The following is a 21,109-nucleotide window of genomic DNA, read 5'->3' as shown; positions in this document are numbered from 1 at the left end:
AGAAGATTGTTTGTTGTCACATTTTGAAATAAAACGTGCAGGAATCGTCAGAACAAGAATATGAAACTGTCATATTCAGATTTATTACACAAACTGTACATCTGTAGGGTTTTTCCTTGAGTCTGTAGGCGGCGCTACAGGATGAGAGTCCCGTCGTTCGGGTATTTAATGGACGCCATCTGCTGCGTCATCGCCAGAACGTCCTGAAAGCCGGTGCTGAGTCCAGACATGTGCTGGAAGTACGCCTCCTTTTCCACCTGGACCGACAGATTGTTCACCCCAGCGTCTTTCAAGATGGCCGTCACCTGGAGACATCACAGTCAGAAATCAGGTTGCACAATATAATCTGGGATAATAAGTGAAGCTGTGGTAGGAAACTGGTTTGAGCCGACCTGCTGGATGATCCGCTGTTCCACCACGTCTGACATGACCTGCAGGTGGACGGTCCCGGCGATCACGTTGGCCGAATGCCTCCAGAAATGAGGGTCTCTGTACGACAGAACTCCTTCAATCTTCTCAATCTGCAACACGACAGAATGATTAACGTCATGCTAATTACCATGTTGGTTCAGTGTTTTAGCACCGGCTTCTTCTAAATACCACATTGGTTTAGCATTTAGCGCTACTTTCTGCTTAATACTGTCGGTACAACACTTTAGCTTTAGCTTCCATTTAACATGCTGGCAACAATTTAGCATTAGCTACCGCATTATAACAAGCTGTTATAGCATTGTAGCATTAGTTTACAGCAAATAACATGCTAGTATTGCATTAGCTTCCACTAACAAAAAAGCAGAAGCTTGTTGACATAGCACTTTAGCGTTAGCTTACCCTAAATACCATGTTGCTATAGGACTTGTTTGTTAGCTTTCAATATAATACCATGTAGGTTTGGTGGTTTAGCATTAGCGGAGCTAATGGTTATAACTCCAGTTTCTTCTTTCAGCTGAGATGTTGTGTTGGAAACTCTCATTTTGTTGCTATAATCTTAAACTTTGGTTTAAGATGTGAGGATCTGGGCCTCCTCACCTTCTCCAAGGCGCTGTTCAGGTCCTTCTCTTGTTCCGGAGGAGTCCGCAGGAGGAGAACCTCGCAGGCGTCCTTCAGCAGCGGGATGACGCTCAGAAAAATGAGCGTGGAGATGAAGAGCGAGCAGATCGGATCGGCGATCAGCCAGCCGAACTGCCGGATGAGGATGGTGGAGATGATGACGCCGACGCTGCCCAGAGTGTCGGCCAGAACGTGGAGGTAAACTCCTGCAAGGAACCAAACGAGTTCAGGGAATTATCGCGTTTCCACAAACTTCTCTGCGCCGCAGCGACAAACCTCGCATGTTGGCGTTCATTCCTCTGCTGCCCGAGCCGTGGGAGTGGGCGTGGCCATGTCCGCCGTGGGAGTGGCCATGTCCTCCGTGGGCGTGGCCGTGCTCGCCGTGGGAGTGGCCGTGATGCGAGTGTCCGTGGTCGTGAGAGGAACAGCTTTTCCCGCCGTGGGAGTGGGCGTGGCTGAAGGCGCAGATTCCCACCAGGTTGACCAGCAGACCGCCAACGGACACCGGCTGCAGAAACGACAAATTATCAAACAGCCAGGATTAAAAATAAAAAATCTGTCCTTTTCTCAGAATTATGACTTTAATCTTCTGGAATCAAATGACAGAAACTGGAGGACAAAAAACTAAATTCTGAGAAAACACTGCAATTTTGAGCCTGAAATCAGATTTCAGAGAAAAGAAGTAAAAATTCTATAAAAAAGATTTAAAATTAGAATTTAAAGAAATATATGACAAAAACCTGAAAAAACTAAAGTTTGAGATTAAAATGAGAATTTGGAGAAAAAAGTCAAAAATCAAACAAAAAAAAATATGCCAGAATACTTATTAAAAAATACAAATTCTGAGGTTAAATCAGAATTCAGAGGAAGAAAACATCAAAAATCTGAAGAAAATAGAAAAATTCTAGAGAAAAAAATTTTAAATTCAGGGACAATCAAATTTAGAGATTAAAGTCAAAATGTTTTTTTATTTTTGTGGCTCTAATTGTCTTCCGTAGTTTGTGTCTCTGATCTTTAAGTGGTTCTGGCTGTTTGCAGGTTGCAGCGACCCGAAACCTGATCCAGAGAAACTTCAGATCCGAGGTCCAATTAAAGCCGATCCGTCTGATCTGAGAACCGTTTGTTTCCTGATCCAGAGCAGCAGACATGTTAAAGACACCAACTGTTCTCACTCTCACACATTCATTCATTCATTCATTCATTCATAAAGCTCCTCTTTAAGCTCTTAGCTCCATTTGGACCGGATCAGGTTCTGTTCTGAAGGCCACCCTGACCCAGACCTCTCTTTAAATCCTGTTTGCTAACAATAACAACAATATTTTCTGACAAACATCTGGAGGAGCTTAAATCACCCGACTGCGTTTCCTCTGCTGATCCAACAAAGTTCTTCCAGAACCAGAACAAACCCGACTGTTTTCACTCTGGACTCGGTTTACTTTTGGTTTTTATTTTTTGTGTGGATAAAAGCGTGGTGCCGCTGAGGGAAACTCACGGTCAGCATGTCGGTGTTGATGTTGGGAGGATCCAGCAGGCGGCTGACCGACTCCACGAACACGAAGAAGGCGATGACCATGAGGAAGAGGCCGTTGATGAACCCCGACAGGATCTCCACACGGCCGAACCTGCAAGACGAAAACATTCAGGAGAACCGGACCGGACCTGAAAGCTACGGCACAACATTAGGGACAAACCAGACAGGATAAAGGAGCCATTTCTGATTTTAAAAATGTTAAATTATATTAAAAAAAAAGAGAAACTTTCTGAATTATAGAAGTAAAAAATTGCAAGAAAACATTTTAAATTTTCAAATTAATCTCAGAAATTTCCTACAAAAAAAACAAGAAAATTTGAGCTTAAAAAGTAAAAAAAAAAAAAAAAATGCAAGAAAAAAATATATATTTGTGAAAAAAAAAGTTTCAAGTTGAAAATTCTTCTCATTTTAGAAGACCTCCATAGTTTTTCTAGGAAATTTATGAGATTAATCTCAACATTTCTACCAAATTTTTGCTTTTGGAAATTAGTTAAATGTTTAAGGCATTTAAAAACAATCAACCACTGACTCCGATAAAAGAAACAAAGAAATTTAAAGGTATACAATAAAAAAAATCTGTTAAAAATTTAAAAAATAAAAAAAAATTTTACCTGAAAAAGGTAAATGAAAAAAATAAAAGCAAAAAAAAAAAAAAACATGACAAATTTCCTATTTTTGGCAAATTATTTGAGTTTTCAAATTTTTCTCTTTTCTTTCTATTTAATTTATGACTGTTGCAGCTCAGGAATTTCTGAGACTTTTGAGATTGATTTCAAGATTTGATAGAAAAATCTCAGAAATTTTGAGCTTAATTAAAAATAAAAAATTTCAACTTATTTTCAACTTTTAGAAATTCTGAAAAATTCTCAAAATTACTCAGCTTTTTCTATCAAATGTTTGACTTTTAAAACTCAGAAATCTGACAGTTTTTTAAAAACATATTTGAGCTCAAACTCAGGATTTCTGAGATTTTCTCTTAATTTGTCCTGCCTACTGTGGCCCTAATGTAGCTCCGTAGAACGGCGGTTTTACCCGTAGGAGAAGATCCTGGTGGCCTTCCAGCGGGTCATGAGGGCGGCGAACAGCCCCAGAACCAGAGCGGAGCAGTCGAACAGCATGTGGAAGCCGTCAGAGATCAAACCCAGGCTGTTGGTCCAAACGCCGTAGAACAGCTCCACGAACGTGAAGGCCTGCGGAAAACCACAAACAACTCTGGTTGCTATGGTGATTTTAACAGCGTCACAATCAAACCAAAGGCCTGGAGGTGAATGTTAGGTCAACCAGTTTAAACCTTAATCAGAAAACTTAGCATCGTTAGAAATAAAACTTTTATCTTTGTATTTCTGACTTCATTCTGGTTCTTTGCACCATTACCATCTTTGTTTGTATTTTCTCGAGCGTCTCGTCGTCTTTGGTCGACCTACCAGGTTGAGACACAGGAAGTAGAAGATCTGCCGGGAGTCGTACTCCTCCAGGATCTGCTTGAGCGAATCCTTGATGAAGCGCGGCAGCGACTGCGACGTGTGCTGCAGGGCGTCGCCCATGAAGTTGTACAGCGGCGTCCCCTCAGGCGAGTAGCCCACCAGCGTTCCCTTCTGCCCCTTCTTGGACGGCGCCGTCAGGATGCTGGAGGCTGCGGGGGGCAGAGCGGCGGTCAGAGGACGAACTGAGGCGCGGTCGGTTCTGCCTCCGTTCGTCACCCACCCATGACGAAGAAGACGGCGCTGACGATGACGCCGCCGGAGAGCACGTGCTCGGTGGCAAGCTGCAGCGGCGGCGGTCGGCGCAGCGGGCCGGTCCAGAAGTTGGCCAGCGCCAGCGCGGCCGGGAAGAGGGCGAAGGCGCCGTAGCGGGCGCAGCGCGGAGCCTCCATCTTGGCGCTGCAGACGGATTCGACGTAAAACTCCAGGATCACGACGAAGATGATCATGGCGAACGGAACGATGAGCGAAGACCAGGAGTCCACTTTGCTCTGCAGAACAAAACAGGGAGACATTTTGAAAAACGTTACAAAATTATAATAATATAAAATACGTAGAATAAGTTTGATTAGATTAATCTACTGAGTGTCAAAATAATAAATAATTATACATAAAAAAAAACTGGGAAATATTTACTTTTTTGTCTGAATATTTATTGTTTATATGAATAAATAAATGGAGATTTTTGTCTCTGATGATTTTCAATTAAAATGTAAGATTTTAAATATCATTTATTATTTTTTATTTGAGTTCAAATAAATTCCTTCCTGTAAAAGAAAGGATGAACGGATTAAAAAAGGATGAGAAGATTTAGGGATGAATAAATTCAGGGAGAAAGAAAGGAACGAGGGATTAAGGAAAGGAGAACTGGGAAGGATAGAAACAAATGGTGAAAGGAAGGATGGAAAGAATGAAGGATAAAAGTAAAAGGAACGAACAGGGAAGGAAAGAAGGAAACAAAAAGATAGAAGAAAGGGAGGAAGAAAGGAAAGAAGGAAATAATAAAAGGGGTGATGATGAATGAAAGAACAGATGTTTTCCATCTTCCTCTCTTTCTTCCTGCGGTGGCTCTTTGATCGCCCCTAACTCTCCTGGCTCGTCACCTCGGTGGTGGCGGTCAGGACGGCGGCCCAGGGCAGCATCACGGCGGCGGACAGCAGGTTGTCGAGCGCGTAGAGCCGCTTGGCTCCGCCGATCTCCACCGACAGTTTCCTGGACGCCGTGTGGAAGCCGACCTTCAGGCAGAGCGACACCACCAGCAGAACCACGCCGCCCTGCAGGCGGAGCGGGGAAACAACACAAAGAGACTTAACTTGATGTTCTCTTGCTTTGATTGGACAAACCTGAAAAATTCCAAGATGGCTGCCATGGTCAAGAAGGGATTTTTTTTGCACCAATATTTATTACATATGAACAATTTTGGTTTCAAATCATTCATATTTAGACACATCACACTTAATGATAAAGTTGTGATATTTCAAGATGGCCGCCATGGTTGTAATAGAGAATATCAGCTTGCATTAAAACATTAGCTTCACTAACCACTAATTTACTAGTCATAAATATGCTAGTGCTAAGCTATTAAACACAAACAATTAGCAGATGCTAACATGCTAAACACTTTAGAAATTAGCAGATGCTAAAAATAAATAGTTAAATGCATATAAAAATTAGCAGAAGTTAACACTAGACCATTAAACGCATGAAATTTTTTTTACAGAAGCTAATATTAAAATCGCTAGAAACAGTGGGAGCTAACATTAAGTGCATTATAAAATTAGAGAAAGCTAACACTAAATACTAAATACAAACTTGCAGAAGCTAACATTAACCGCTAAACACATTAAGAATAGTGGAAGCTAAAACTGAACCGCTAAACATGCTAAGAAATTAGCAGAAGTTAATGATTACATTAAGACGACTGTCTTCAGTTTCTGATTTTGCTACAAATTGTTACTCTAATGTTTTATAAATAAAATAAACAAAGTCATAAACATATGTTGTGACATAAAGTTCATCCATGTCCTTAAAATAAAACATTATTTAATTGTTTTGAAAGGCTCAACATGGCAGACATCTTGAAAAATGTTGATCTTCCTGGAATTCAAGGAAGACCTTGAATTAGCATGCTGGTTTCTATACTTGTAGCCTGGAAGGTTTTTATAAGAATGTGCTGCACTAAAGGTGGAGAAGAAGAAGCTTCACTCACCTTGTGATCTGCGACTCCTAACAGAGAAATGGCCGTGTAGAGGAAGTGTGTGAGTGCGCTGTCATGGTGTCCCTCCGCTGCGTTACGGCTCCAGTCAAGGCCCAAACAGAACCCACCAGTGAAACCGGACTGGAGCCAAAAGTATGAGAACTCTGGGTGAAAGGATACGGTGATGATCTCCCATCTTGGCCATCAGATGGTCGTTGTCGAAGAGCAGGAGGCAGATCACAGCGATGATGAAGAAAGCTGCTCCTCTGGTCTGCAGGAAGCCACAGAAGAAGCTGCTCAGGTAACCAGAACCGGTGCTGGTACCTGGATCCAGTCAGAGCTACAGATCCATTCATCACCAGCAAGAACGCAGTGCTATTTCTGGCCCCTAGAGGGCGCTTCAAACTACGTTCTACCTGAGTCCATTTGACAACGAAAAAATAAGATTTAAAAAATAAATAAATGAATAAATATTCTAAAAATACGACATTCATCACCTAATAACGATGACAGAGAATCAGAAAGAATCATTTTGTCTTATAACTTTATTATCGTGTTTTTCGTCCTGTGATGTTTTAAAACTTTTATTCCGTAACGTTGTGACTTTATTCTCACATTAGTTCAACTTTATTCTGGTAATATCAGAGCTTTTTGTCATATGACTGACTGTTCCCTCAAAATCGCTCCTATTCTCATAATTTAGAGCTCCAACTAACAATTGATTAATCTATTGATGATTAATTAATCAAATTAGAATTTGGCTCATTCTGACAAACATTTGAAAAGCTCAGTTCTTTCTGCTTCATTTAACGTTAATAAAGTGTTGGCCTGATCAGTTGATTTTTTAAATTAATTGATTAATAACTAGATAACAAAAGATCCTTAATAAATGTTATTCCAACAAAGATAAATTTAACCTAAATTAAAAATATAACTTATTGTTTCCAAGTTAGCTCTCCTTTTTCGTATCTTTAAGAAATGTCCAATTAATTTCTAGTCAAAAACAAACTTCTTGGCTGAATGACATTCATTTAAAATCTCAGGCTTTGGCTGCTGGTGTTTAAATAAACAAAAACAAAATAAATAAAGTAAAGAGTGACCTTGGACGGTCCGCCTCCTGAGTTAGTGAAGAGAACGCCGAGCAGAGCGACGACCACAACGTCACTGTGCTCGAAAAGCAGCAAAGTCCTGAAAAATGAACAATTATTATTTTAAAAAACGCATCTTAGGAGTTAAATAATCATAACTGTTGCAGTTAGACATCATGCAGGGGAAACAATGTGAGACAATAATGAAATAATTTAAAAATGTACCTTAAAGGTCCACAGAGAGTGAGACCAAAGAAACCCAGGAGGGAAATAACGCAGCTGAAAACAGCATGTTTAACCAACTTTATCCACTGAAACAGAGAAAAAATATAAACTCTTTAATTTATCACAGCAGGTTCATCTTTATTCATCCACAAAAATAGATTTTTGGTCGAGTTTCTACTGCAAATATCTGAGTTCAAATAAGACAAAACTAACTTTAGACAGGAAACAGAAGTTGGTTTTAAGTCAATAATTCCTTAATATTGATGAAAAAGTTTTAGTTAGAAATGAAATAATCTGCAAATTAAATAAGATACTTATTATTATTAGTTAAAAACTTTTCTGTGAAATACTGAGTTTAAGTGATGCTACCTTTAACCAGCAGGTGGCAGTATATTCTACTTTACAACATAGCTGAACCTCACTTCCTTCATTATTTCCTCATCTTTCTTCTTCCATATGTAGATTTTGGACTTGGTTTAAAGAGGAATAATTGTCACAAAAATTCAAAAGCAGCACCACAAAATTATCAACTTTGATTGGAAAAGAAATTACAAAAACAATCCTGGAGAGAGTAACTTTATAAAAAGGAAGTAATTGTTGAAAATTGTTGTTGGTGCAATTGTACGTCTCTAGATGACGTTCTACAAAATACAAATCAACAGAGGCTGACTGTAAATGCCTGCCACACTTTTTAGAAGCTTACTAGAGCAAATTTAGGAAAAATAAGCAATAAAAGAAGAATCCAACAAACCTGCCGCTTTGAGATGACTTTCCCAGAAGAAAAGGGTTTTTGAAAGACAAGCAGAATAACAGCACTTCTACAAAACAAACAAAAATATGAATGTTCTTAATATAAATACTAATCCATTAGAAAATGAATCAGAACGGATCGGAGGAGGAGAAATACTCACCCTAACTTTAATATGAAGATGAACTGAACTATATGAACGACTTTGAGGATATCATAGGATTCAAAAATACCTAAAGCCTTCAGGATCTTTGACAGGATCAGCAGGACAATGTATCTGGTTAACCTGCCGGGAAAAAACAGCATAAATTGCATATATGGAGACAAGTTAATAAATAAACTGTTTCAAAACACTTTCTAAGTGTTTCATAGTTAAAAATACAAAGAAATTCAGAGGCAAAGTTCATTTATTTCCCATCAGAAGTGTAAGCAAACTTCCCGAATTTTAATAAAATTAACTTTACGTCAAGGAAAATAAATAACTTTGATAATCCAAACGAACAAAAATGAGTCGGGAAATAAAAAATGTAATCAAATTAACTGAATGAATAAAATAAAAGTTAACCAGAACAGATGTTACCTTGAATCAGGAACTTCCACCATTCCCAGTTTCCCTCCTGACAAAACGTTGCTGCTGTATTTATCCTCCATGTTGACCGGTGCCAGTATATTTATGTTCCCAGTTTCCTCACCATCACTTTTAGTGGAGAAATTAAACCTTACTAGCGGCACTCATTTACCGCTGAAGTAAACAACGAGGCCTCCTCTGGCTCGGGTCCATTCTGCCGTTTCTACCGCCGTCACGTCCTCTGTGGCCGCCGGATGTCAAAGAAACGCATCCGAACGCTTCGTTAGAGACTGAAAATAAACCCGCTTTCTTTCGAAATGACAGTAATAACCGATAAAAGTCAGAAAAAGACAGTGAGAACTACCCGAACCGTCCATAAAGACCTGACGCTTCCGCATACGACACACAGTTTACGTCACGTCACAGACCTCGTGACCGTTGATGCTGCGCGGTTCTGCGCAGAGGCGAGAGGTCTCACTCTGAACAATATCTTCTGTATCTAATCAGATGCTCTGCGCTAGAATTCTAGTATTTTAATATATTTATTGATTTGTCTTAAAACGTTACATTTTCATAATGTTTTATATTTTGTTTGTGTCAAATAAAAACCTGGTAATTGTTTTATAATCTTTATTTTTTAAATTGATTCTTCAATTACTACTGTTTTACTGATTATTTTTTGTTGCCGTGGGTGACCTAAAATATTTTTACTACGCACAACAAAGTAAGTGACAGTAAATAAAGTTCTATTTGAAAAATAACTTCTACACACTTCGATTTTTCTTCATGCTGTACACAAAAAATCAGTTTATGAGATTATGTAAAACTTTCTGAGCTTTTTTGGCAGAATTGTACTCTTCCTTTTTTCTATGTACACTGGTATTAATACGGCATCATACAAAACAAAGTTTTACACATCTGGAATTTAATTACAGACAAAACTGATTTTATGTTAAAACGTCTTTTCATATCACTCCAAACTAAGTAGTTTATTAAAACATGGTAAAATATGAACACTGTAGCTGTAACAATCCAGAGTAAAGTAAATATGAACCAGTTATATTCATTGTAAATATCATTTATATAAAATAAAAACATTTAGGACCCAGAACTCTACATAACCTTCAGTAAATCTGAATTTTATCTCCTCAGGTTTTGGTAAAATTTCTATTAAACTTTCTGACTTTGTCAAATATTAGGGTTTCCTCCACAAGGTTCTCATTGTTGGAGTTCTGGTCCATTCCTCCTGACAGAACCAGTAGAACTGGGTCGGGTTTGAAGGCTGTCTTTGTATAAATATTAACTTTTTATGACCAAATTGATAATAACATGACAATCACCATTTATTTCAGGAACAGAACAGGATGAGCAGCAAATTAATAAAATGCAGAATAAAATGTGTTTATTGTTCACTAAAACACAAGAAGTAGAACTGCAGTAAATATACAAAAAAATAACATTTTAATCCAAGACTAATATAAGAATATACGAGTTGACAGAAACAAAAAAATGTCCAGTGATTGAGAAAAACTGATGTAAATTCAAAGAAATCTGAATAATAAATGAAAGGAAAAAAATCAAGAGAGAAACAAAACATCCTGAGATTCATTGTGAAAATTTGACTGGAAACAGAAAAAACAACAAGTTGATCCAGTTATAATCCAGGAATAATCCCAGGATTATAACTGTAGAAGAGTTTAACCAAGAAACAGTTTGGATCCATGAAAATATGTTTCTGAATGAAACAGACATGAAGAGACTGAACTCTTTTAATCAGTGAGAGATTTTCTAGCAGGATGAGATTCTGTAGACTCTTTAGACTCTTTAGACTCAACTCAGCACAGAAACACTGAGGAACCTGAAGTGGCCCAGACCCCAAATCCAGGAATCAGAGGTTCAGTGAATTTGGTGTTGAAGGTGTGGAGGAGGATCAGTGAGTCAGAGGAAACTCTGTAGAAGGACAGAATGCCAGCAGGACAGTCCACATACACTGATACTCTGTTAGAGACAGAGGAGGAGGAGAGACGAGTTTCTATGTTATTGTGCCAAACAGAGTAACCATCATCAGAGCAGCTCAGACTCCAGGAATGATCATTCCTTCCAAACAAACAGTCTCCACTGTCTCCTTTCCTCCTGATTCTTCTGTAACTCACTGATATCTCAACTTCTCCTCTCCACTCGACCTCCCAGTAACAGCGACCAGTCAGACCAGTTCTACACAGCAGCTGATTCCAGTTATCAAATCTGTCTGGATGATCAGGATATGACTGAAGCTCCTTCACAAATGTCACCTTCCTGTTGTCTTCAGACAGTTTGAGGTTTCTGTTCACTGTGTTTGTGTCGATGGTGAGTTGACAGGAATCTGATGGAGAGAACAAACACAATCCAGCTGCAGTTATTGATCATTTATTGACACTTTGATGATGACTCCTGAATGAGTGATGTGACAGTTTGAAGATGGTTGAATGTGAGCTGCTTTGTTGTCATGAATCAGATGAAAAACACACTTACACTTCCTCAGACCTGGTGTCAAGAATTGGACTCCAGCAGGCTCCACCCTGAAAGGAGGAGGGGGGTCAGACCATCAGTCTCTTTCAGCACTTCCTCTACCAACCAACACCACCAGGTGGCGCTGCACACATTTACAATGAGACCAAGAAGAAGAAGCAGCATCCTGAATCCAGCAGCTGCAGTAATGGATTGTAAAATTAATCCTCCCTCCACTGCAGAAGTTCTGGATGAGCTGATCTTGTCTTTTTTATCTTTCTCAGTAAATTTATCAGAACTTTGGATCTGAACGAGTTTCTACTCTTATTTTTACTTCCTTCCTTCTGGAAAACAAGTTATTTATTTTATTCCCTGATTGCTTTCATACATTTGATCATTTTCCAGATGGAGATCAAACTGTCAAATAGAAAGAGCTACTAAACTTCTAAATCTCTCTTTGACTTATGAATAGTTTTCTTCACTTTTTTATGTGTTTTATATTTTAACCTTCATTAAAGTTGAGAGGTTTGCTTGAAATCTGAAGTTATTTATTTCACTCTGAGATCTTTTAAACATCCATCTGATCACCATGGAGCTGCTTTTCTTCTCATCTTTGCTTCTGGGGGCTGATTGGTCTGAAGCTCCATCCAACATTGTTTTAATCTCCTTTCTATCCTCAGTAAATCATCATAGAAATCTAACTGCTGAACTCCTTAGACTCCTGAATGAGTGAAGTGACAGTTTGAAGATGGTTGAATCAGAATAAATTCATTATTATTTTCAGAGTTCCTATTTAGCTCCATGTTCTCCACATGTTCTTAGTCAGAAGAATATTTTTCCACAATCAGCTGAAATCTTCCTGGACACTAGAGTTAAATCAAGGACTGATCCATTTCCTTGATCAACATGTTTTTGTCTCTTTTCCATCATTCAAACATCATCAGTTTGTTCCCTCTAAATGTTCTTCTGCTGCTCTTTCAGTTACTTTCAGTGTTCTGTTTCCATCCCATTATATTCCATATGCATTAAAGTTTCCACATGTTACTGATAATAATAGTTAAATCTTTACTGATCAGTTACTCTACTTATTTTTCTTTAACCAAATACTGAATTACCTTAATAACTATTTATCTTGAAACTAAATGTTTCCCAGCAGACTGACTAAAGACATTTCTCCCTCTTCCTCCTCTATCAGACCTTCTCTGCTCCTGCAGCAGGTTCCTCCATACCTGAGAGCTTCCAGTCTCCAGTGTGGATCCTTCAGTCCAGCCCACAGCAGCTTCACTCCTGAGTCTCCTGGATGATTGTAGCTCAGGTCCAACTCTTTCAGATGGGAGGGGTTGGAGGTCAGAGCTGAGGCCAGAGAAGCACAGCCTTCCTCTGAGACCAAACAGCCTGATAAGCTGCAGACACACAATTCATCACATGATGAGAAAATGAGAACATTGAGGTAGAAACCAAAGTCTGAACTGGTCATTTTCACAAGAGGAAAACACACAAGAAACTGGTGCTTAACCTGTTAATAATATGAAATATTAATAAAACTGTATTTCCTTTTGTAGGTAATGAAAATCAACATTTCCCACATGATGGTTGAGAAAGTCTGACAACTGCTGGTTGGAAAGATCTGCAATAATGATCCTTTGTTCAACTAGGATGCAGCAATCTGTCAAATATGTAGAGTTACACTATCAGTCGAAGCCTGACCTCCACTTTTATTAATTAATCTCTTTTTGGTTCTTTCAGCCTGGAGTAAATGAAAATTAGCCATTATTATGTGTTGAGATTTAGCATGTTAACCATGTCACAGTCAGACATCTATTATTATAACAAATAATTATTACATCATCTTTGAAAGCAGGTAAACAACAGAAATCTGGTTTCACCAGGATTGAGAACATTTTACCTGAGAGTTTCCAGGTTGCAGTTTGGACTCTTCAGTCCAGCAGAGAGAAGCTTCACTCCTGAATCCTGCAGGTTGTTGTTACTCAGGTCCAGTTCTCTGAGACTGGAGGACTGGGAGCTGAGAACTGAGGACAGAGCTTCACAGCTTCTCTCTGAGAGGTTACAGACACTCAGTCTGAGGAGACAGAGAGAAAAATCTGTTATTAAACAATTCTTCAAAATTGTATTGTTTTCCAAACAACAATATTTTTCAGCAAACTTTTTTTACTCACGCTGTAGTTAAACAAATATTTTAGTAATTGAGTAATCTATCAATTATTATTACGATTAATTGAGTAATTGGGGAAAAGAATTATAAAATATATCAGGGTATAATTGAATAAACCTTTCTTGGGGGTTACATTAAACTGTTAATAATATAAAATATTAATAAAACTGTATTCTCTTTTGTAAGTAATGAAAATCAACATTTCCCACATGATGGTTTAGAAAGTCTGACAACTGCTGGTTGGAAAGATCTGCAATAATGATCCTTTGTTCAACTAGGATGCAGCAATCTGTCAAATATGTAGAGTTACACTATCAGTCAAAGCCTGACCTCCACTTTTATTAATTTATCTCTTTTTGGTTCTTTTAGTCTGGAGTAAATGAATATTAGCCATTATTATGTGTTTAGATTTAACATGATTAACCATGTCACAGTCAGACATCTATTATTATAACAAATAATAATTACATCATCTTTGAAAGCAGGGTTAGTCACTCAGTCTGAGGAGACAGAGAGAAAAATCTGTTATTAAACAATTCTTCAAAATTGTATTGTTTTCCAAACAACAATATTTTTCAGAAAACCTTTTCTTACTCGGGCTGTTGTTAAACAAATAATTTAGTAATTGAAAATAAACCAGGGAACGAAAGTAAGAATGGGGGGGGGACCAATAAGGAATATTTATGGCACCTTCGTTCATCACACTCAGAAACTCATCAACCATCCATGTACTGCATTGATGATTTCTGCCACCCGTTTGTTGAGACCGTGATGATATGACATTTATTGTGCGGTTCGTCCATAAAGCTACACTTAGACTGTAACCACCAACTACTTTAGCTTTTGTCAACAACTCAGAGGCAGAAGTCAGAGCTACGTGTAACGGAAATAATGTTCCAGGCGGAACATGGTGTGCTAAATAATAAAATATAAATTAACAAAGCTTCGAGGCAGGTAAATTTTCCTAGAGGAATTTTAATAATTGAGGGTATCGAATCATTCGAGGAATCGTTTCAGCCCTACATTTTACAACTATTTATGTTGCCTTTTGTTGTGAACTAGACAGAACAACAGGCAACAAGGAGGCTGGAAAGAGAATTATACAATTCCATAAGAAACTAAGTGAATCATATTTCAATTTTAACATAAAAAGGAGGTCTTTTACTACTTGAACATGTAACATTATCTCCAGGTGCTGAAGGAAGTCTGTCTCCCATACCCCTCAGTTTGACACTTTGAAGAGACAATGCACCAATATATAAACTGAAACATGAATATTTACCCCATCAATAGCAGATTTCTATCAAAATAAATGCATTAATCTGTGTCCTTACAGAGCTTTGTTGGAGGCTTTAACCACTGGCAGCAGCCTCAGAAGAACCTCCTCTGAAGCAGAGTATTTCTTCAGGTCAAACACATCCAGATCTTTTCCTGATGACACTAAGATGAAACCCAGAGCTGACCACTGAGCAGGAGACAGTTTATCTGTGGAGAGACTTCCTGAACTCAGAGACTGTTGGATCTCCTCCACTAGAGAACGATCATTCAGTTCATTCAGACAGTGGAACAGATTGATGCTTTTCTCTGCAGACACATTTTTACTGATCTTCTCCTTGATGTACTGAACTGTTTCCTGATTGGTCTGTGAGCTACTTCCTGTCTGTGTCAGCAGACCATGTAGGAGTCTCTGATTGGTCTGCAGTGAAAGTCCCAGGAGGAAGCGGAGGAACAAGTCCAGGTGTCCATTTGGACTCTGTAAGGCCTGGTCAACAGCTCTCTGATGGAGAGATTTTAGTTTAGGTTTATTGAATGATGAAGATTTCTTAGATGTTTGTGTTTCTTTCATCAGGTTGACCCCAGAGTTGATGAAGGTCAGATGAACATGAAGAGCAGCCAGAAACTCCTGAACACTCAGATGGACGAAGCAGAACACCTTGTCCTGGTACAGACCTCTCTCCTCTTTAAAGATCTGTGTGAACACTCCTGAGTACACTGAGGCTGCTCTGATATCGATGCCACACTCTGTCAGGTCTGATTCATAGAAGATCAGGTTTCCTTTCTGCAGCTGATCAAAAGCCAGTTTTCCCAGAGACTCAATCATCTTCCTGCTCTCTGGACTCCAGTGTGGATCTGTTTCAGCTCCTCCATCATACTTGACCTTCTTCACTTTGGTCTGAACCACCAGGAAGTGGATGTACATCTCAGTCAGGGTTCTGGGCAGCTCTCCTCCCTCTCTGGTCTCCAACACATCCTCCAGAACTGTAGCAGTGATCCAGCAGAAGACTGGGATGTGGCACATGATGTGGAGGCTTCGTGATGTCTTTATGTGGGAGATGATCCTGCTGGCCTGCTCCTCATCTCTGAATCTCTTCCTGAAGTACTCCTCCTTCTGTGGGTCATTGAACCCTCTGACCTCTGTCACCATGCCAACACACTGAGGAGGGATCTGATTGGCTGCTGCAGGTCGTGTGGTTATCCAGAGGAGAGCAGAGGGAAGCAGTTTCCCCCTGATGAGGTTTGTCAGCAGAACATCCACTGAGGTGGACTCTGTAGCATCAGTCAGGATCTCCTTGTTGTGGAAGTCCAGAGGAAGTCGACTCTCATCCAAACCATCAAAGATGAACAGAACCTGGAAGTGTTCAAAGCTGCAGATTTCTTTGGTTTCACTAAAGAAATAATGAACAAGTTCCACCAAACTGAACTTTTTCTCTTTCAGCACATTCAGCTCTCTGAAAGTGAATGGAAATATGAACTGGATGTTCTGGTGGGCTTTGTCTTCAGCCCAGTCCAGAGTGAACTTCTGTGTTAAAACTGTTTTCCCAATGCCAGCCACTCCCTTTGTCATCACTGTTCTGATTGGTTGATCTCTTCCAGGTGGGACTTTAAAGATGTCTTCTTGTCTGATTGTTGTTTCTGGTCTGTCTGGTTTCCTGGATGCTGTTTCAATCTGTCTGACCTCATGTTCATCATTGACCTCTCCAGTCCCTCCCTCTGTGATGTAGAGCTCTGTGTAGATCTGGTTCAGAAGGGTTGGACTTCCTGCTTTAGCAATCCCCTCAAACACAGACTGGAACTTCTTCTTCAGACCAGATTTAAGTTGATGTTGACAAACTGCAGCAAATTGTTCTAATAGCATAAAAAGAAAAATCAGTAACTAAGCAAAATGATTTTCTGAAGATTTTGTTAAATATAATTCCATCTCTTCAAACATCAGTAAATATGTGATTTATCCATCAGGTCAAATCTTTGTAGAAATCCTCTTACTGCTCTGCAGATGGTCAGCCAGCTCCTCCTGCTTCATCCTCCTCAGGAAGTTCAGTGTGATCTTCATCACTGCCTCTCTGCTGCTCCTCCTCTGCTCTTCATCCTCACCTTCCAACACATCATCATCTCTCTGACTCTCTGAACTTTCTGTGTCATCAGGACTCAGAACCTTCTGAATCTTCTTTAGCTCTTTCTTCACAAAAGTGACAATGTTGTCCTCCAGCACCTGAAACAGAATAATAGGTGAAGAACACATGAGACTGAAATCATGGAGCCAAACACCAGATGGATGTTGAACCGACTGATCTACAAAGTCCACCATGGAGATTAATGTGAACAGAACCCATAGAAAAGTAGTTGTTCATTTACAGACCATAAATATGGAGTCCAGCTGTGTTTGATGCTGCTGGACAGATGAACCACTGGGAACCGTTGAGTTCTGCTGGTCCACTCTGTGGAGGAATCTGGAACAATTAGGAAGTCAGAAAAATTAAGATTAAGTCCACAGTGTCAGCAGATCTGATTCTGGTGGAGACAGTTTCCCAGAGCTTGGGGACAGTGGAAGTGAAGGCTCTGTCCACACAGGTCTTCAGGACAGTGAGGGACATCCATCAGGTTCTGATGACTAGACCTGAGGTGATGGGGACATGGAGATGATCAGTGATATGTGGATATGGGGTCCTCTCCTGGATGTCATTGTGAGAATTTTAAAATGGATCCTGTAGATTCCTGGAAGCCAGTGAGCTCACATTGTATCTGTCCACACAGAGACAATCAGAAGGTAAAGGTCTATGAAGTGATACTTTAATGTCAGCAGTGAACCAGATGATCCAAGTAGTTGTAAAGATTTAATGTTCCTGCTGATCCCACTAAGAACCAGTAGAACCTCTGATGGTCCACATCAGCTCAGTTTGGTTGAGTTCCAGCAGATCTCACCAACCACATCATGAAGCTTTCCTTTCCTGCTGAATTGCTCTCACAATGCACACAGGAACCAATTTCTGATGGACCAGACTGGCTTTAGCAGATATTTCTCAGTGGGAAATATGTCCCACATGGAGCATATTAGTCTGACATGGATCCAGGAAGCATCAGAACATCATCATCAACACCCCAGAGATTAATATATAAAGGTGCTTTCATTAGAACAGAGCAGTTGATTTCTATAGATAATGGATCAAACCTCTGGAAATAAACTGAAAATATTTGAGTTCTTACTGGTTCATTTTCCACAGATACAGCAATTAGAAACAGCTCACTTCTCTGATGATGGAGGTCCAGGAGAATTAAATTCAGTGTGATAATTTCTTGATTCATCACTCTTACAGAACACACAGCTGGGTTCTGGTTGTGTTTTTATTCGCTGATAGAAAAACATCTACTATAAACTTTCTGTGGAGGTTTGATTTAAAGATCATTTTTATTTTGACTCCTTGTAAAATAAAGAGATGTGAGACACAACAGAACCACACAGATCATCAACTTCATGTTCTAAATGATTCCCATCAGAACCAGTTCAATCCTCCAACACGTTCCTGATCATTGATCCTCCTAAATAATATCCAGCCTTCTTTAAAGAGCAGAAATATCTGTTTCTGAGATTTTGGATGATGTTTGAAATAGGAATCACAAAATCCATGTAAACCTTTTTCATTCAACATTAATCATTCATCAGATTTAGACAACAATACAAATATCAACCTAGACATTAAATTCACTTCTGCCTTTTTGTTTGTGTGTTAAGAATAATATTTTATTAAATAAATGTGCATGTTTCATTTGGAAAAATTTAGTTGATGCAAAACAGAATAAAATGTAGTTAAATGTGTGGTTCAAAGGTCATGTCAACATAATAATTTATGTGTCCTGATTGAGGATTTTCCTTGTTCTTTACATTTTATATTTTAGAGTTACAGCAGAAAAGTGAGTTTATTCTGGTTAGATATTTTGTTTCCTATTATTCATCAGCAGTAAATTTGTACTTATTGTGGCCTCTAGGGAGGAGAATCACTACATGAATGATTGTTCATTTGATATCAGGAAACATCTGGAAATCAGACCAGATTTCTAGACTTCTGTTAACTAGATGGAGAAACTTTGGGTAGAGACTGTGGATCTAAACGGACCTGATTAATACTCCAAAGATCTTTCATTAATTTACCAACAATCCAGTTGGACTTCATTGCAGTCATTGGAGACTGTAGTAGCCTGTTTAATACTGGCTGTAGTAGCCAATAGTTATAGTTAAGTAATAGTTAAGTGTTGATCCATTGCGGCTTTTTTAAGACGTGCTGAGTGGCTAAAGTTATACTTTTTGATTTCATCTAAAGTCAATCCCAGAGATCTTCTTTGTTGTTTAAATTTGTTCCAGTCAGATGAAACATTTGTGATCAAATCCATTTATTCCATGATACACGGCAACAGCATTAACAATGACTCCGCCACAGCAGTCAAAAACTTGTATGCCCTTCTGGGTTCAACACCTGTCAGCTCTTGGTTCATATACTGGAGTTCATATTCCCATCTAGTTACCAAAAACCCAAAATACACATAATTGGCTCCTATAGAGACCAATGAAGTCCATGATACAATGTTCCTAAGTTGATTATTGGACCATGTAAGCATGGAGACATCAATGTCATTGATGTGACATATTAAAAGAAAATAACCTAATATTCAGTCTAATGTTCCCATGACAACAGAACCCAACAGAACTTGTTATCATCACATGGTCACAATAACAGATATAAACTGAACAGTTACAGCAGTTAGAAACATCTCACCTCTCTGATGGTGGAGATCCAGGAGATTTAAAGTCAATGATCTCATCCTTTGACATGTCACTCTTAAAGGACACACAGCTGGGTTCTGGTTCTGGTTCTGGTTTGAGTCTCTGATGGATCCTGACAGAAACATGATGATTAAAACTTAATCAGCAAAGAGGAGCAGCAGCAGCTTCATCACCACGTCTGTTCTGGCCTGATATAGTGAACGCTGTGTGAAAAGGGCTGTGGACAGTTAGAGATGGTGACCTCACCTCTGACCTTTGCTCTGGCTCTCATCTTCCCCACACAGAGTGGTTTTAGAGGGAGGGACTCCCTCCTCTCTGTCCTCACACTGATCCATGCTGCTGAATTCACATCAGCTCACACACACTTTCTACCTTCACCTGCAGAGGAAACACACATCATTCATCTGCACATCAACTCTGATCATCCTTTACATCATTAGAGCTGGAAAAAGATCAGCTGCTCCTCCTCTGATTGGCTCTTCTTCTCTGCTTCATATCAGTGTCAGGTGAATGCAGTCAGACAGCAGAGAGGCAGAGGAAGCTGCCATCAGCTGCTGCACTTCTACTATCAGTCCACTAGATGGAGACATGGAGCAACATTTACATTCACTGATTCAACCTGAACAACAGGAAGTATTTTAGTTAATTATTAATCTCTACAAGTGGATTATCAGCTGCATCAAAGATTACCTATTTAATAATCTGACTGAATTGAACACATTTCATCAGTACTATTTTATAATAATAATAATATACATTAACATTTTAGTTTTAAAAGAAGCAACAAGACACTGTTTTTTCTGAGTTTGATTCCAGGAAATGAAATCATGAAGCAGTTTGTTCAGAGAAGAAAACAAAGAATCATCAGCTGTTCATCATTCCAGTTCTAAATAATCTAATAATCCTCCAGATTAACCTTCAAACAGCAGAGAGATGAAACTTTCAACAGAAATCAGAAGTGAACATGTTCTCTAAACATCAGAGAGCAAAAACCAGCAGGAAAGTTCCTAAAGTCAAAGTTCAAGTAGGATAAAAATAAAAAATCAAACTTACAGTTTGTTCAAACGATCCAAAGGGTTGATGAAGAATATTTGAACAACAAATAGAGATACGACAACCGGACTGGACCACACCTTAAAAAGTGAATTCAAACTGAAAGTAAATGTGACCTGTTTCATAACAGTTTACCTGTCCAGTTTCTTATTTCAGAGCCAAGTCCCGCCCCTTTCTGTTTGCTGCAGGTGTATTTGCTCGGTTCTACGCAGAGGCGAGAGGTCTCACTCTGAACAATATCTCCTGTATCTAATCAGATGCTCTGTGCTAGAATTCTAGTATTTTAATATATTTATTGATTTGTCTTAAAACGTTACATTTTCATCCATCCTTTTAATGTTCACCTTTGTCCCTAATGGGGTCAGGAGGGTTGCTGGTTCCTCTCCAGCTGCGTTCTGGGCGAGAGGCGGGTCACCCTGGACCGGTTTCTCCAGTCTGTTGCAGGGCAACACA

The 21,109-nt window shown here is 39.1% G+C and overlaps 3 protein-coding genes across 3 annotated transcripts in view; all 3 read right to left on the bottom strand.

The window, feature by feature from the left end:
* The window catches only part of LOC122846992 (NLR family CARD domain-containing protein 3-like), a 165,289-nt gene extending 148,048 nt beyond the window's left edge, over nucleotides 1–17,241 (bottom strand). Inside the window, exon 1 of the mRNA XM_044144331.1 lies at nucleotides 17,186–17,241. Coding sequence (XP_044000266.1) covers nucleotides 17,186–17,188 — 3 coding nt within the window. The 5' untranslated portion in view covers nucleotides 17,189–17,241. The remainder of the gene's footprint in view (nucleotides 1–17,185) is intronic.
* On the bottom strand, nucleotides 45–9,297 carry slc30a5 (solute carrier family 30 member 5). Its single transcript, XM_044144345.1, has 16 exons — nucleotides 8,901–9,297; nucleotides 8,484–8,606; nucleotides 8,324–8,390; nucleotides 7,573–7,658; nucleotides 7,360–7,447; nucleotides 6,440–6,530; nucleotides 6,272–6,348; nucleotides 5,166–5,336; nucleotides 4,286–4,553; nucleotides 4,006–4,214; nucleotides 3,614–3,771; nucleotides 2,543–2,672; nucleotides 1,327–1,558; nucleotides 1,030–1,256; nucleotides 393–521; nucleotides 45–305 (listed from the first exon to the last, which is right to left on the bottom strand). Exons 1-16 carry the CDS (start codon nucleotides 8,969–8,971, stop codon nucleotides 135–137), a joined length of 2,298 nt encoding a protein of 765 aa, XP_044000280.1. The 5' UTR covers nucleotides 8,972–9,297; the 3' UTR covers nucleotides 45–134.
* On the bottom strand, nucleotides 10,276–20,248 carry LOC122847055 (NACHT, LRR and PYD domains-containing protein 5-like). Its single transcript, XM_044144414.1, has 9 exons — nucleotides 19,850–20,248; nucleotides 19,596–19,715; nucleotides 17,186–17,264; nucleotides 16,813–17,038; nucleotides 14,883–16,674; nucleotides 13,282–13,455; nucleotides 12,605–12,778; nucleotides 11,400–11,446; nucleotides 10,276–11,250 (listed from the first exon to the last, which is right to left on the bottom strand). Exons 1-9 carry the CDS (start codon nucleotides 19,936–19,938, stop codon nucleotides 10,724–10,726), a joined length of 3,228 nt encoding a protein of 1,075 aa, XP_044000349.1. The 5' UTR covers nucleotides 19,939–20,248; the 3' UTR covers nucleotides 10,276–10,723.
* Nucleotides 20,249–21,109: the final 861 nt, after the last annotated feature.

Source organism: Gambusia affinis, linkage group LG17 (genome assembly GCF_019740435.1).
Source record: "Gambusia affinis linkage group LG17, SWU_Gaff_1.0, whole genome shotgun sequence".
Lineage (NCBI taxonomy): Eukaryota > Metazoa > Chordata > Actinopteri > Cyprinodontiformes > Poeciliidae > Gambusia > Gambusia affinis.
This window is presented reverse-complemented; position numbering and strand designations above follow the sequence as displayed.

Bases quoted from the DNA above. Each gene is read 5' to 3' on its own strand.
- slc30a5 (XM_044144345.1), bottom strand. From the start codon at position 8,971: ATGGAGGATAAATACAGCAGCAACGTTTTGTCAGGAGGGAAACTGGGA. The intron at 6,349-6,439 runs GTATCCTTTCAC...GCCGTAACGCAG, and splicing joins CAAGATGGGAGATCATCACC to CGGAGGGACACCATGACAGC. The intron at 1,257-1,326 runs GTTTGTCGCTGC...GGTTCCTTGCAG, and splicing joins AATGAACGCCAACATGCGAG to GAGTTTACCTCCACGTTCTG.
- LOC122847055 (XM_044144414.1), bottom strand. From the start codon at position 19,938: ATGGATCAGTGTGAGGACAGAGAGGAGGGAGTCCCTCCCTCTAAAACC. The intron at 17,265-19,595 runs GTGAGATGTTTC...ATTCCTCCACAG, and splicing joins GGATCTCCACCATCAGAGAG to AGTGGACCAGCAGAACTCAA. The intron at 12,779-13,281 runs GTAAAATGTTCT...GTGTGTCTGCAG, and splicing joins TGCAACCTGGAAACTCTCAG to CTTATCAGGCTGTTTGGTCT.